This window comes from Python bivittatus, unplaced genomic scaffold, assembly GCF_059951505.1.
Source record: "Python bivittatus isolate LINGU-HERP-01145 unplaced genomic scaffold, Pbiv_v1 ctg000590_np1212, whole genome shotgun sequence".
NCBI lineage: Eukaryota > Metazoa > Chordata > Lepidosauria > Squamata > Pythonidae > Python > Python bivittatus.
The window spans coordinates 12,593,022-12,607,251 of record NW_028277086.1 but is presented as its reverse complement, the minus strand read 5'-3'; the positions used below and the strand labels follow the sequence as shown (position 1 = coordinate 12,607,251).

Sequence of the window (14,230 nt, the reverse complement as noted above, 5' to 3'; positions counted from 1 at the left end):
CATCACAGAGTGCAGCATTATCTTAGATAACATTAAAGGAGAATCAGACAAACTAATGGAAGATAAGGCTACAATGCTTATTGATTGATTATGTGCCATCAAGTCATTTTCAACTCCTAGTGACCACACAGGTAGATCTTCTCCATGATGACCTATCCCTAACCTATTCTTTCAAGTCTTCCAGTGGTGCACTCATTGCCACTGTAACTGAGTGCATGTACCTTGCTGCTGGTTGTCCTCTTCTTCTCTTTCCTTCTACCTTTCCCAGCACTACAGCCTTCTCCAGAGAGCTGGGTCTTCACATAGTGAAGGAAGTAGGATAATTTGAGCCTGGTCATTTGTGCCTCGAGGGAGAACTCTGGGTTTATATGTTCAATGATCCATCAGTTTCTTGGCCATCCATGGTATTCTCAGGAGTCTCCTCCAGCAACAAAGTCCAAAAGCATCGATACTTTTCCTATCCTACTTCTTCGAAGTCCAACTTTCGCTTCCATAGAGTGACACAGGGAATACCATGGCTTGCACGATTCTGACATTTGAATATCTTTTCCAAGGCTTTCATGGCTGCTCTACTGAGTGCTAGTCTGCGGCATATTTCTTGACTGCTTGTTCCTTTACTGTTGATGGTTGATCCTAAAAGGCAGACACTACCCACCACTTCAATATCTTCATTGTCAATTCTAAGGCTGGGTGTTCAACCTGTTGCCATTAGTTTGCTCTTCTTTATATTTAATTTTAGCCCCATTTTTTTCCCTGTGCTCTTTGACTTTTAGTACTAGGGCTTGCAGATCCTTTGTACTTTCGGCTATCAGGGTAGTGTCACCAGCGTAGCACAGGTTGTTGATATTTCTCCAATTTCAAAAGCAAGACAGGATGCTCCTCAAATATAATTTACTACGGAGCGACAATTGATTTTATTGATTTGATTTATATGGCTGCTCATCTTGTCAATGAGACTCTGGGTAGCAAACAAGTTTAAAAACAACAGTATGAATAACAGTAACAAAACAAATCACACGTAATAAAAGCAAATGAATGGGCACCAAGGGTAATCTCTCCAACAATAATAAGCCACCTGGGCTAAACTAACATCTGGACAAAAGGCCAGCAGGAGCGGTCCAATCTGAATTCGGGAGGTAGGCACTTCCGAAGGGCAGGCACCATGGCCGAAAAAGCCCACTTCCCGGGTACCACTAGATGGCATTCTTTAATCAATGGGACCCAGAGCATGCCCCTCCCTCTGGAACTCATGGGTGGGTAGAGACAATTGGAGACAGGCGGTCCCTCAAATCTCCTGGCCCAGGCCATGAAGGGCCTTATACAACCAGCTCCTTGAGTTGCACCCAGAAGCCTTATGGGAAGGCAGCTCACGAAGCAAAACTGCAACATGGGCAAATCAAGAGAGAGAGACCTATTCTGCTCCTTCTATGTAGCATTCTCAAAAATCTAATTGGCTACTAGCAGAGTGCTGGATCATTTGGGTCTTTTGTCTCCTCCAACAGAGCTGACTTAGGATGAGCCGCCCAAACTTTCACCTGGCCTTTCTGCATCCCTTCTGCATTCATGCATTCCTGCCCTTCTCAAGCCCTCTTTCTTTTTTGGCCCTGAAGGTTAGCTGCCGTCAAAAGAGAACTGAGGGTGAAGGAGCTGCAGTTGGTGGAAGCCGCACGGAGGCGCTTTCTAAAATACCAGCAAGATCAGCGGGAAATGGAGCTTAAAAGGCTCGATGATGAAATTGCAAGGAAGGTAACCTGTCCCGCTTCACCTGTAGGCATGAGAACAGGGATATCTGCAGTTCTGGCATTTTTGTTGAACCAGCTTCCTCAGGTTCTCTCAGGGAACAAGCCTAGACCACATTTCCTTGGTCCTGGTCTCTTCCAGGCTTATTAGACCACAGCTCCAATCATTGGCCACGCTGGTGGGGGGTTATAGTCCAACAGATCTGGAGAATGTTAGCCAAACGGTTTAGGAATTTTTTCAGAGGTCCTCCAGGAAGCTAGAGAGTGGTGTAGATTAAGGACAGACAAAAGGCTGTCCTACTTCATACCTTCCACAGAGAAATTATGACATTAGTTGTTGAAGCGAGTGATGGCCAATTTGCCTGGCTTTAAAAGAGGGGTAAGTCAAACTCCTAGAGGATGAGGCCACTAGCCATGATGGCTAGATATTATCTCCAGTGTCAGAGGCAGTGGGGAATATGAGCAGGAGGATGTGATTGTACTTATGTCCTGCTGGTCATTTCTAGGGCATCTGATTGGCCACTCTAGGCAGAAAATGGTGGACCGCAAAGGTTTTCATCTGATCCCCCAGGACATTTCTTAAGTTCTTTGTGCATCGGATTGTAACGCCTAATATTTTAATGGGACCTAGTAGGGAGTTGCAGACTGTCTACCTTATTTGGCTTCTTCTTGTCCCCAACCGTTTCTAGTAATGTGGGCAACCTTTTGACCCAAGGTGACACTCAGTCCTAGGTTCCTTTCTCCATGGCTCCCAAACCCACCTCTGACTGATAACCAAACTTTGATGGTGCACTTTCCTGCTATTTAGAGATGAGAAAAATACAAAAAGCCCTGTTACAGGCTTGACATAACTGAAAAGCATATAAAAAACCCTCCTCAAACTTGCTCCCAGAAATTCTGACCTCAGCTATATGGGGTGGTAGGCCTTCTCGACCATGAAAAGGGAGCCCACATTTCTTATGGAAGCATTACTAAAACCAGGCAAGCTCACCAGACCAGCTGGAGAAAACAGTGCTCCTGCCTGCAGGGTGATTCATGGGTGGACTTTTTCGCTGGTTTGGAGTGACCACATGTGTTCGCCATAGGCATCTATGCGAGATCAAGAAACAGCAGCTACCATTCGAGACGTGGAGGTGCGGCAGATGGAGCTTGAAACTCAGCGGCGACTTTTTGAACAGGTGTGTGGCCCTAACATGGCAGCATGCGAGAGGCCAAATAGCCGGGCATCTTACCTGGGGATGCCCTGTTGCATGAGTGCCAAAGGAGTCCTTCCAGGCCATGCATTTGACTTGTGTCGGCTTCTGGTAGAGGTTAGATTTGGAATCTGGCAGATCAGCGTGGATTAGATTTGCTCAAGTTGCAAAGTGACAGAAGTCTTGGATGTATGATTGCTGTAACCAGGTAGAGGTCAGCAACGTTTTCAGACACTATTGTTCACTATAGCCCAGGTATCAGATAATTAACATTTTTTTAAAAAGCATTTGAATGGTCAAAATAATAATGTTTTTCTCTTGCAAGAACATCATCTCATGAAAGAACACCTACATCTGTAAGAGTAAGTCATCTTGTAGGCTTTTAACTTTTGGGATGTGTATCTGTACCTGGATAATTTACAGTTGCAAGAAAAAGTATGTGCACCTTTTGGAATTTCATGGTGTTCTGCATTAATTTGTCATAAAATGTGATCTGACCGCCATCTAAGTCAAGCGTATTGACAGATATAATGTGCCTAAAATAATAACACAAAACCAATTCTGATCCTTCATGTCTTTATTGAGAACAACCATAAAAACCTCATAGTGCTAGTGGAAAAAGTATGTGAACCCTTGAGTTGATCTCAGAAAAGCTAATTGGAGTCAGGTGTTAGCATACCTGGAGTCTTGTTAAGCCTTGGAGGTGTGGACTAGAGCTACGTTGACTGATAAAAACCACTCAAACTTTTTGAGTTTGCTCCGCACAAGAAGAATATACTTATGTGAGCCATGCCTCACCAAAAAGAGCTTTCAGAGGATCTACGATCAAGAATTGTTGATTTACATAAAGCTGGAAAGGGTTACAAAGTGATTTCAAAGACCTTAGAAATTTACCAGTCTACCGTTAGGCAAACGATCTACAAATGGAGACACTTTGAGACTGTGGCTACTCTACCAAGAAGTGGGCACCCAATCAAAATGACCGCAAGAGCACAACGAAGACTCATCAATGAGGTAAAGAAACAACCCCAAGTGACAGCCAAAGATTTGAAGGCATCATTGGACCTGGCTAACATCTGTGTTCATGAGTCTACAGTACGTAAAACATTGAACAAACAGGGTGTCTATGGCAGGACACCACGAAGGAAGCTGCTGCTTACTAGAACATTGCTGCACGCCTGAAGTTTGCGAAAGAGCACATTGACACTCCACAGAGGTATTGGCAAAATGTTTTGTGGACTGATGAAACAAAGATTGAACTATTTGGAAAAAACACGCAGCACTAAATCTGGCGTAAAAAGGGCACTGCATATCATCATGAAAACATCATCCCAACCGTAAAGTATGCTGGAGGAAACATCATGATTTGGGCCTGCTTTGCTGCATCAGGGCCTGGCCAGCTTGCGGTCATTGAGGGGAAGACGAATTTCCCAAGTGTATCAAAAAATTCTTCAGGATAACGTGAGAATGTCTGAATGTCAGCTGAAACTCTGTAGAAGTTGGGTGATGCAACAGGACAATGACCCAAAACACCGGAGCAAGTCCACAACAGAATGGCTTCAGAAAAACAAAAATCCGCCTTTCGGAGTGGCCAAGTCAGAGCCCAGACCTCAACCCAATAGAGATGCTATGGAATGACTTGAAGAGAGCCATACACATGAGATGTCCAAAGAATATGACAGAGCTAAAGCAGTTCTGCCAGGAAGAATGGACTAAAATCCCTCCTGAACGATGTGCAGGTCTGATCCACAGCTACAGGAAGCGCCTGGTTGAGGTTATTGCTGCCAAGGGGGGGTCAACCAATTATTGATTCCAAGGGTTCACTTACTTTTTCCACTAGCATTTTGAATGTTGAATGAGTGTGTTCAATAAAGACATGAAGGATCAGAATTGTTTTTGTGTTATTTAGGCACATTATATTTGTCAATGGTCTTGACTTAGATGACGGTCAGATCACATTTTATGACAAATTAATGCAGAACACCATGAAATTCCAAAAGGTTCACATACTTTTTCTTGTAACTGTATATATAGGCATATACAAATGCATTATTTCATGCATCTGTTAATTCTAGAATCTTAGCAGTTTGCAGGTGCCGCCTGGTCGCTTTTGAGGTACCATGTTGCTGACCTTGCTATAATTCATTAAATACCATCCATTCCCAACTTCATGGAGGGGAGGGATTTAATGTTCATTGTTTCTATTCTTGATTGTCTGTGGCGTTAGTGTGCATTTAATAAGAATGAGACAAAATGCAAGGAAGCAAGAGACTGGTAACTTCTCCAAACATGGTGTTTGTATCTGAGATTGGGTTCAAAAAAAAGCATGCTGGGAGAAATCTTAAAAGAGAAGGCCATCTAAAAGTAGATTACCCTGCGTAGTCCAGTTATCCAAAAATAACCAACAAAAATAACCAACAATAATTATCTGATAATTAAGAGATGGTTGAAGGAAGCAAACTGACTTAGCACGACCACAAATGAAATTATCGCACAGTGCAGTATGGAGACTCCTAATCAACGGAGTCATTTTGAAAAAAGATCTTTTTGGTTTTGATTTGGAGTAAGTTGTCCCACTACTATCCTTTTTTTTATCAGAAACTCGTCAAAGAGCAGGAAGCCACAACACAAAAAGTAAAGGAGGAGTTGGACACCAGCCGGAGGAGAGCTGATCTCGAAGAACGTTTATTTCAGAGGTTGATTGAAGCAGAACAAGGAGGAGACCGGAAAGCTCAAGAAGTGAGGGCTTCATGCAAGAGTATAGAACATGCTCCAGATATTTGGGGCTGCTGTTTCCATAATCGCTGACCATTGGCCATGCCAGGCGGGATGAATGGGAGTTAAGGGCCCTTGCTGCCTTCCCCCATTGGGGGAAAAACTTACAAAAAGGTTACTTGATTTTGAATTAGGGCAAAAGATCATAGGACATTTGGAAGTTTCCAGGATGAATTATTTACATTTTTGGCCTAGAATTATCTTGTAGCTCTGTGCAGCGCTTTGGATTCAAAAGCAAAAAAAGTGCTCCAGAGCATGGGTGGGTATTCACACAACATCTGTCTGCAGTTCCTTTAAGCAAGTACTGTACGTCTTCAGCCTCAGCTGACCAAATTCCTGCCCATCTGGAGTAGTTTCTTACTATTCTTGAAGGTTCCTATAAATCCGTTCTACATATAATGAAAAGGATTATTTTCTGTCTCAGTCTTACAAATGTCCAAAAACTATCACCCCCACTTTTTTTTTTTTTAGACCATTTGCCATAGAATAGCTATGGTAATACAGGTAGTCCTCAACATACAAACATTTGTTTAACGACCATTCAAAGTTATGACAGTGCTGAAAAAATGACTTATGACCGGTCCTCATACTTATAACAGTCACAGTGTCCCCACAGTCACATGATAAAAATTTGGACCCTTTGCAACTGGCATGTATTTATGATAGATACAACATCCCAGAGTCACATGATCACCATTTGCAACTTTTCCATGGGGCTTCCAACAATGTGAGAAGCCAGATTTGCTTAATGACCACATGTTTTGCTTAACAACCACAGTGATTTGCTTAATGACCATGGCAAAATCGTAAAATTGGGTGCGACTCACTTAATGATCGCATCACTTAGTGATGGAAGTTCTGGTCCCAATTGTGGTCATAAGTCAAGGACTACCTGTAATTCGTAGACTACCTGTAATTTGTAGATAAACTGATAGCTTCTTGGTCGCCTGAGGCAGGTTTTTAGTTACCATAGATGACCACATAACTGGCAGTTTATAAGCTTGATGTGCTGCTGAAAGGAAGGTGTACAACATCAGAGTCCGATTCTGTCTGATATGATTTGTGCCATCTTAGGTGCTTGAAGAATCTTTGGCCAAAGCCCATCAAGAAAACATTGATGTGAATTGGCAAGCGCAGCTCTTCCACAAGCGAATATGTGATGACATGGATCGTGACATGCGATACCAAGAGGTAGCAGAACTCCTTCACAAGACCAAAGTGGCAGAGGCTAAGCTGCTTGAGGCAATGAAAGAAGAGGAGGCCAAAAAAGTGAGTGGCTGAAAGTCAACTAAAGATTGGCCTCTGCTGTTCTGGGCATGGCAGGTGAAAGGATGTGGACCTGAAATCTTGCCCAATGCTGCTTTGGTGACTGATGAACTCCATGAGGCCAATCACACAACCCCAAAGGAACTTGTGGCTTTCCTTTGGGGTATTGTAGTTAACTGCGGGGTGAACTAAGAATTGGATTGCTCTTGTCTCCTAGTCAAATGAGTACTTGGTCTTGGTCAAGATGGCACATCTTTCTGTCTTCTTCCTCATCTGATGACAGTTGATATGGCTATGAGTTAGATCAGTTGGACATCTGCCTGCTACACTCCCATGATTATAAGCTTTGAATATTCCATTCAGTGGGGTTCTTCCAGATGTGTTGGGAGTGTTACTCCCAGAATTTCCAAGCCGTATGTCCAAAGGAGAATTCTGGGAGTTGATCACAGCATGCTGGAGCAAGATGTCTTAATCATTTTTTTGAGACATGCTCACGTTTCCAGAGTTTAAAAGCCCTGATTTCTGGTGTCCTTTTTTCACATGATGGTGTCACTTTTGAGTGGCTTTCAGTTGTGGAGGCAGTCCTCTTCTCTTCCTGCTTTCCTCTTTTGTAATGGAAATGTCCTGCTTTTCTATCTCATTTTAGGAGGAGGAAACTGAAGAGAAGAAAGAGCAGCTGATGGCACAGCAGGACATCGCTGCCACTTTGGAGGCCAATAGGAAGCGATTTCTGAACCAAGAAATGAATGACGCCATAGAACTGGCTGTAAAGCTACAGGACGAAGATGGCTATTTTGGTGAGTGGAGAAGCTGCTTGCGCACAGTAGAGCATCTATGCTTTCCTTCATGATACGTGCATTATGGTGGTTTAGAATGCAGATTAAATGTTAATGCAAATTTTAGAAGCACTTACAACCCTGAAAGACCACAGGATAGATTACAGAGGAAGACATGAAACTAGTTTTCCTAGTTCCTGTGGAGCATTGCCCGGTTTGTTCCTGGCATCTAAAATGAAACAGACTCGCCAGATCAGTCTCATGTGGAATCAAAGCAAAGCAGTTCTCTGATTCACTGCTAGGAGATGGGGGGATGGATGGATGGACAGATAGACAGAAAGATAGATAGGAGTTGACTCTGGATGGGGTTCTACCAAGACCCCTTACCTGGTGATCTTGAAATGATGAAAACTAAATGAGCTAGCATCCTTTTCATGCCACCCTGAACTTTTTGAAAGAAAGGTGGGGTACACATTTTTGTTAAATTCAATCCATAAATTTTAGTCATAATTCCTTAATTTGGTATATAACTGGAGCTTTGTTCCTCCAATCAGCCTGAGTCACAATGGGGAGCCATTGCATTAAACCAGGTTTTTAGTACCTGCTTTATAGAGGCTGGATGATTTTTCCAAGCAGAAACAGAAGGCAAAAATAACATGTAAATTATAATTTAATATAATTTTAATGTGATAGTTGTGAAAACATCAAAGGTATATAGATATGGTTCCTTTTAATAAAGCTGCTTATGAAGAATATAAGATCTAAACCTGGTTTAGAAATGGATCAAGATAATATGATGACCAGTGTTCTTGGCAATATTTTTTTAAATGGAGTCTTTAAGCTGTAGGGACTTAAAACAGCTTAGACCCACAAGACTTAGAGGGAGAAATCCTCCTCTTCACTTTTACTACATTCAGATTTCAACAAGTATCACTTTTTTTTAACCATACCTTGCCAAACATGACAGCTACTTGAGATGGTTCTAGAATCTTTAAAATATTTATTTTGTTTTATTAAATTTACCTACTCCAAAAGACTCTGGGGTGGCTTATGTACTGTACAATAAACTGTTGTTGTTCAGTCGTTAAGTCGTGTCCGACCCATGAACCATATTGTGCCAGGCCTTCCTGTCCTTCACTGCCTTCTTGAGTTTGCTCAGTTTCATGCTCAGTACAATAAATTAGTTTGCTTTTTAAAAAAATAAAGTGTTTTATAAGTCAACCCAAGGAATACCATATATATAAAAATCAAAGCCCATTATCTGCCTCAACATACTTAAAGCAAGTCCACTTCCTACAGAGCGACTGTGGGATCTGAAAACCTCCAAGACTCAGCAAGGCTCGGAATGGCATCAGGAGCCCAGGAAGATGCAGCCTGGCAGCGCCTGCTTAAACGAATCGTCAGGGGGAGAATCATCCACCCACTGTAAGTGCAAAGCACGGTCTTTGAAGGAGAAAATTAGGTGTGATATTATCTGCCCTTGCATCTTTGTTGTGGTCAGTAGTCACAACAGTACTCGCAATCACACAGCTTGTTGAGGAAAGATGTCATCCCAACAGATAGACCCGATCAGGAATCAACTCCTCAAGAAGGCTAAAGCTACTTTTATTGAGAGTGGCTCTAATAACAGAATCTTGCAGGTCTGATCATGCTGTACCTCCTCCCCTTCCTATACTCTTGTGAATTAGGGAGGTGGCTGAGCCTCTTCCACATATTTTCTGTTTGTTTGGACTTAATTTCTCATCTATCTCCCTCAGAGCCATCTTCCTTACTCTCTGTAAACAAGGACAAGATTGAAATCTTGGTGCAGCCAGCTTCCCCATCCTGGTGCTGTTCAGATGCATTGGGATTACAAGTTCTGGAGTTCCTCGCATCCAGATGTGGCCCAAGCGTCTGAATCAGCAGTGGAAGGGCAGACAGTGATTTAATTCTTTAAACATGCACTGAATAAATGTATGTTTCCTCTGACTTCCAGATTCCATTTGGCTGGTTAGGTTCTCTCTGTTTGCTTATAGAATCCCTAGGAACATTTGTGCTGCTATGCTTCTTTGATCTTAAAAGCTATACTGACTCAGCTTGTGATGCTGAAGTTTTAACCCATTGTTTTAAAAAGCCTCCTCTCACCTTTCAAGTCTCTTTAGACCGAGGACGGCAGGAGTTGGAATCTAAAGAACGGGAAACAATGGCAGAAGTTAGACAACTCAGAAGAAAACTCATGTCTCACGCTCGGGGGAAGGCAGGCTTACGACCAGATGCCCAGTGAGAGCTGAAGGGCCCCGATCCAGCTATCGATGGACTTGTTCAGTCTGATTCCGAGAAGGAAAGAAGAGATGGATTTTGCATCATGTTTTCAAAATACCTTTTAGAGTTCTTTTTGTATATAAAAATAAAGCATTTGAACAAGGATTGGACCATTTAGACTTTTAGCCAGTATTTTAAATAAGTTTTAAATAAACAGTTGGGTAACCCATCTGCAGCCATCGTATTGCTGATGGGCAAGAGCCGAAAAAGTGGTGGGGTTTTTTTTTCTCTTCAGAAATGGGTTGGGCGTGTTTATTTCTGTTCATCCACCTGGTCTATCCACCTTGTAGTTGGTGATTTGAGGCTTTTTTAAAATTTTTAATAGAACTAAATCCTATCCAAACCCTGAATGGTTAATACGAATGATCACTTGGATTTTAGAGAAGAGATTTAGCAAAGGAAGCTCAGCGGAAGAAATGCCAAGAGTAGGGTTTGGAGAGTGTCAGACTGGGGGGAAATATAGTCACACCTGCTATACATATACCTGAGCTTGCAAACAGACTTGATTTCAGCATCTCTAGGAGAGAATAATCTGGTGCATTTGCACATGTGAGTTGTTGAATAAGTCCTCTGAAAACCATTCCAAAGACCAACCTTAGTCTAGGCTTCTAGTCCCAGCCTGACCCTCTCCGGTTGCAATCACTCCACTGACCCCGAGCAAATAAAGCCTCTTTCAAGTCCAGTTTGACTCCCAGTTTGATACATCCAGGTCATTACTTTGGCAACAACACAGAAGAAGTCGGCTGTTTCCCTCTAGGATGTTTTTTTCAGCCTCCCAGTGAAACCAACAGGTGCAGGTTGATTTCCCATCCAAGTACCAGCCCAGCCTGTCCCTACTTAGCTTTAGGAGCCCCTGAGGTTGGCCAATGCTGTCCCCTGGTGGGAATCTGATTCCGGTTGCTGTGTAGTCTGTGTATAAACAGAGACCAAACTCCATTCTAGCATTGAAGATGTTACCTAGCCGGGTAACAAAACGTTTGCAAGAAAACAACCAAACTCAGAGAACCCCAAGGACTCCACAGTTCAACCCTGAGCTACACATATTCGCTTCTTCTGGCTGCTGTGTCCTAATAGAAAATTCCCAATGGAAGAGTCATTTGACCGAGAGAAGGCTGGACAACCATTCCTAGGGATGCTGTAACTCCAAATCCCAGCATTGTGAACGGGTTTGTCTACTAGACCTCTTGATTGTGCTGTGATGGTGCAGTTCTGGTTACACAACCACCAGTGTGGCTAATTAGCACGCAGGGCACATCTGGCTTCCAGCATCATTCATCCCTGGGATGTCTGCCACTTGCAGGTTCCAGAAACCAGGGTTAGCAGGCCTAGAGACAAGGCTCATTCTCCAGAAACCCCAAAGGCTGCAGCACGTGCTTATCTTGGCCAATGAATCCCACTTTCAGAGTTCACACAATATTGGAGACTGGCCAGAGGGAGGGGTTTTCGCACACAATATCGTACATTAACCAAAATTTAGCACCATAGGCTAGCTGTCACAAAAACCAAGTGTGCTGTTTTATGTGAATGCAACCTGTAAACCTTTAACTCTGTTTTCTCAATCTCAGCGACTTTAAGATGGATGGACTTCAACTCCCAGAATTCCCCAGCCAGCATGGCTGGCTGGGGAATTCTGGGAGTTGAAGTCCATCCATCTTAAAATCACTGAGATTGGAAAATACTGCATTAATTTATTTTTCATGCTTTTTAGCTTAAGAACAGCCAGAGGATTTCTGAGCGTACTTTGGGAATAAAACGGGGCCCTCTGTCTAAAAGATCCGAGGACTGCTGTGCTAAAAGATAGGGACACTTTTTAAAAAGGGTCTGCCGTTTTGGCTGAAAAGCCCAAGCTGCCCTGTTGGAAGGAAAAGCAGGCTAAATTATAGCAAACCCAAATGTTGGTGCTTAAAATAAATGCCGGTTTCTCTTCAATTTTTTTTTTTTATAACCAAAGTAAAATTTAGTACATGTGCAGAGAAGTAAATCTGTGAGAACTAGGCTTGCTTCTAGGAAAGTATGGGGGATGGACAGGACAGGATGGGAAGGGGGAGAGCCATTGAGGTGTTTCCATCTGAAAAATAGGATCGTCGGGATGACATCGGGGGTCCCCCTAAGCCGGGTCGTCCAACAAGAGGTCATTTTTCTTTTCTTTTCTTGGCTTCTGCTCGGGGCGAAAAACATCCGCTGCCCCGTGTGAGGCTCGAACTCACGACCTTCAGATTATGAGACTGACGCGCTGCCTACTGCGCTAACGAGGCGCATGGAGGAAGCGGCGGAAAGTCTCCTCATCAAGGGGAAAGTTCTGCGGAAGCGACGCCCTCGCTCCCCGAGCGAGGGGGAGTCGCCCCTTCCACGCGAGGAACGCCTTTCAGGAGCAAGGAGGAAAACCAAGGCGGGGAGTCTCCCCCCCGCAGAGAAACACCCCCGGAGCGAACGTAGGCGAGACCTCCGCCCCGCCCGCCCCCCCGGGAGAAAACGGCAATGGGCGGCGGGCGAAGGCCTGCAGGTCCTCCTGCCCCGGACCACCATGGGGTTCCTTAGAGCGGGGAGCCGGGGCAGCGCGGAGGGCGGCAGCCTGGCTCCCCCGGCTGGGCTTGAGCAGGCAAGCAGGGTCCGAGAAGGGGAAAGAAAATGGGGAGCCAAACTTTGGGTGGCCGCTAGAGGGCGGCCGCCTGAGGGGGAAAAGTCTATCCCTCCGCTGCCCTCTAGTGGCCGCGCCAGATATCGCAGCTCTGCCGAAGAAGGCCGAGGCAACCCGCCAAATTTTGCCTCCAGGATGAGGAGGAGGATGAGGAGGATTTGTTGAACTTGTATGCCGCCCAACTCCCAGCAGTAATTCTGGGTGACTCACAACCATCAAGGAAATTACGATAAAATCAGTAAAAGATAAAAGATGGCGTTTTATCTTGGTGGGAAGGCTTTTGTTTAGTGAGTTTTGTTTAGCGACCGACGTACACTCTGTGGGGTCGGCCGCTCCCCTTTTCAAAGTCAGATCAACCCGGCCGGGAGTTGAGTGCGCATAATAAACCATTGGCTTCGCTCTAAATCAGTGTTTCTCAACCTTGGCAGCTTTCAGATGTGCGGACTTCAACTCCCAGAATTCCCCAGCCAGCAAGGCTGGCTGGGGAATTCTGGGAGTTGAAGTCCGCACATCTGAAAGTTGCCAAGGTTGAGAAACACTGCTCTAAATGAACCAGGGGTCAGCTCCAGTCTCCTTGAAATGACGCAGTGGGAGGCCTCTGCCAGCACAGCCGTGGCGTGCCAGTGGCCAACATTTTGGGATCAGGGTGCCTGGAGGAGTGAACATGCCCTCATCAGCTCATGCATCAGGGTAATGCACTTTGAAGAAGACCTGGAAATCCCAGCTGGGGCTGAATGACCCCCCGCTGGCTGGGCAGTGAGAGCCATTTCACCAGGGTTAACTCCAATATTGCAAGCGTGCAATTAGCTGCTGCAGGTTGGTCAAAAAAGTCACGATGGCGCATTGGCTCCACCTGCCAGTTTGTCCCTGGCTCCATTTTGAAATGGATGATTGATACGAACGATAAAGCCCTTTGTGGCTCAGGCAGGGCCTGGGGACCTGCAGGACTGTTTGAGTCAGGCAGCCTCGTAAATGCTTGAAATAAATGCTTGAATGCTTGCTTGCTTGCTCGCTCCAAGTGGCGCTTGTGCCTCCAAGCTGTGCAATCTGAGATGGTGTGGACTTTCCCCTGAACAGGATGGTGAAATCCCATCCAGAAATGCAACTTTGAGGTGGACGGCCTAGGTGAAATTCAGGATGGGACCCTCTCAACTTTTAGATTCAGTTCGCTTAGTAAGTAAAACAAGTTATTAAAGCGTTTCCTTTGCTAGGCTTTGGGGCTGAGACGGGCTACTTCTTGGAGCAGAAGGGGTGTCTGCAGGTGTGGTCAAAAAAGTCAGGATGGCCATGACAAAGTGCAATCAAAGCTCTGCCCATTTTTAAACGGGTGGAGCTTCACTTGCACCTTGGTGGCCACCATCCGGACTTTTTAAAATTGTATTCTGTAGACACCCTTGCAGCTGCCAATTTAATGTCCACTTTTAGGGGATTTAGTGATGGAATGGCTATTTAATTTATTATCTTTTAGTGATGATGGTGCTGCATTGGATTTTATGAGGCTGTGAGCTGCCCAAGTCTTGGCTAGGGGGAGCACATATGCGT

At 44.5% G+C, this 14,230-nt stretch overlaps 1 protein-coding gene and 1 non-coding gene across 2 annotated transcripts in view; one reads left to right on the top strand and one right to left on the bottom strand.

The window, feature by feature from the left end:
- Positions 1 to 10,179, top strand: part of TBC1D31 (TBC1 domain family member 31) — a 28,672-nt gene extending 18,493 nt beyond the window's left edge. Inside the window, exons 16-22 of the mRNA XM_015888574.3 lie at positions 1,611 to 1,746; positions 2,825 to 2,917; positions 5,531 to 5,671; positions 6,782 to 6,976; positions 7,620 to 7,770; positions 9,049 to 9,174; positions 9,882 to 10,179. Coding sequence (XP_015744060.2) covers positions 1,611 to 1,746; positions 2,825 to 2,917; positions 5,531 to 5,671; positions 6,782 to 6,976; positions 7,620 to 7,770; positions 9,049 to 9,174; positions 9,882 to 10,012 — 973 coding nt within the window. The 3' untranslated portion in view covers positions 10,013 to 10,179. The remainder of the gene's footprint in view (positions 1 to 1,610; positions 1,747 to 2,824; positions 2,918 to 5,530; positions 5,672 to 6,781; positions 6,977 to 7,619; positions 7,771 to 9,048; positions 9,175 to 9,881) is intronic.
- Positions 10,180 to 12,232: 2,053 nt separating this feature from the next.
- TRNAM-CAU (transfer RNA methionine (anticodon CAU)) lies at positions 12,233 to 12,305 on the bottom strand. The gene has a single exon. It is a non-coding gene; the product is annotated as a tRNA-Met (tRNA).
- Between the last annotated feature and the right edge of the window lie 1,925 nt (positions 12,306 to 14,230).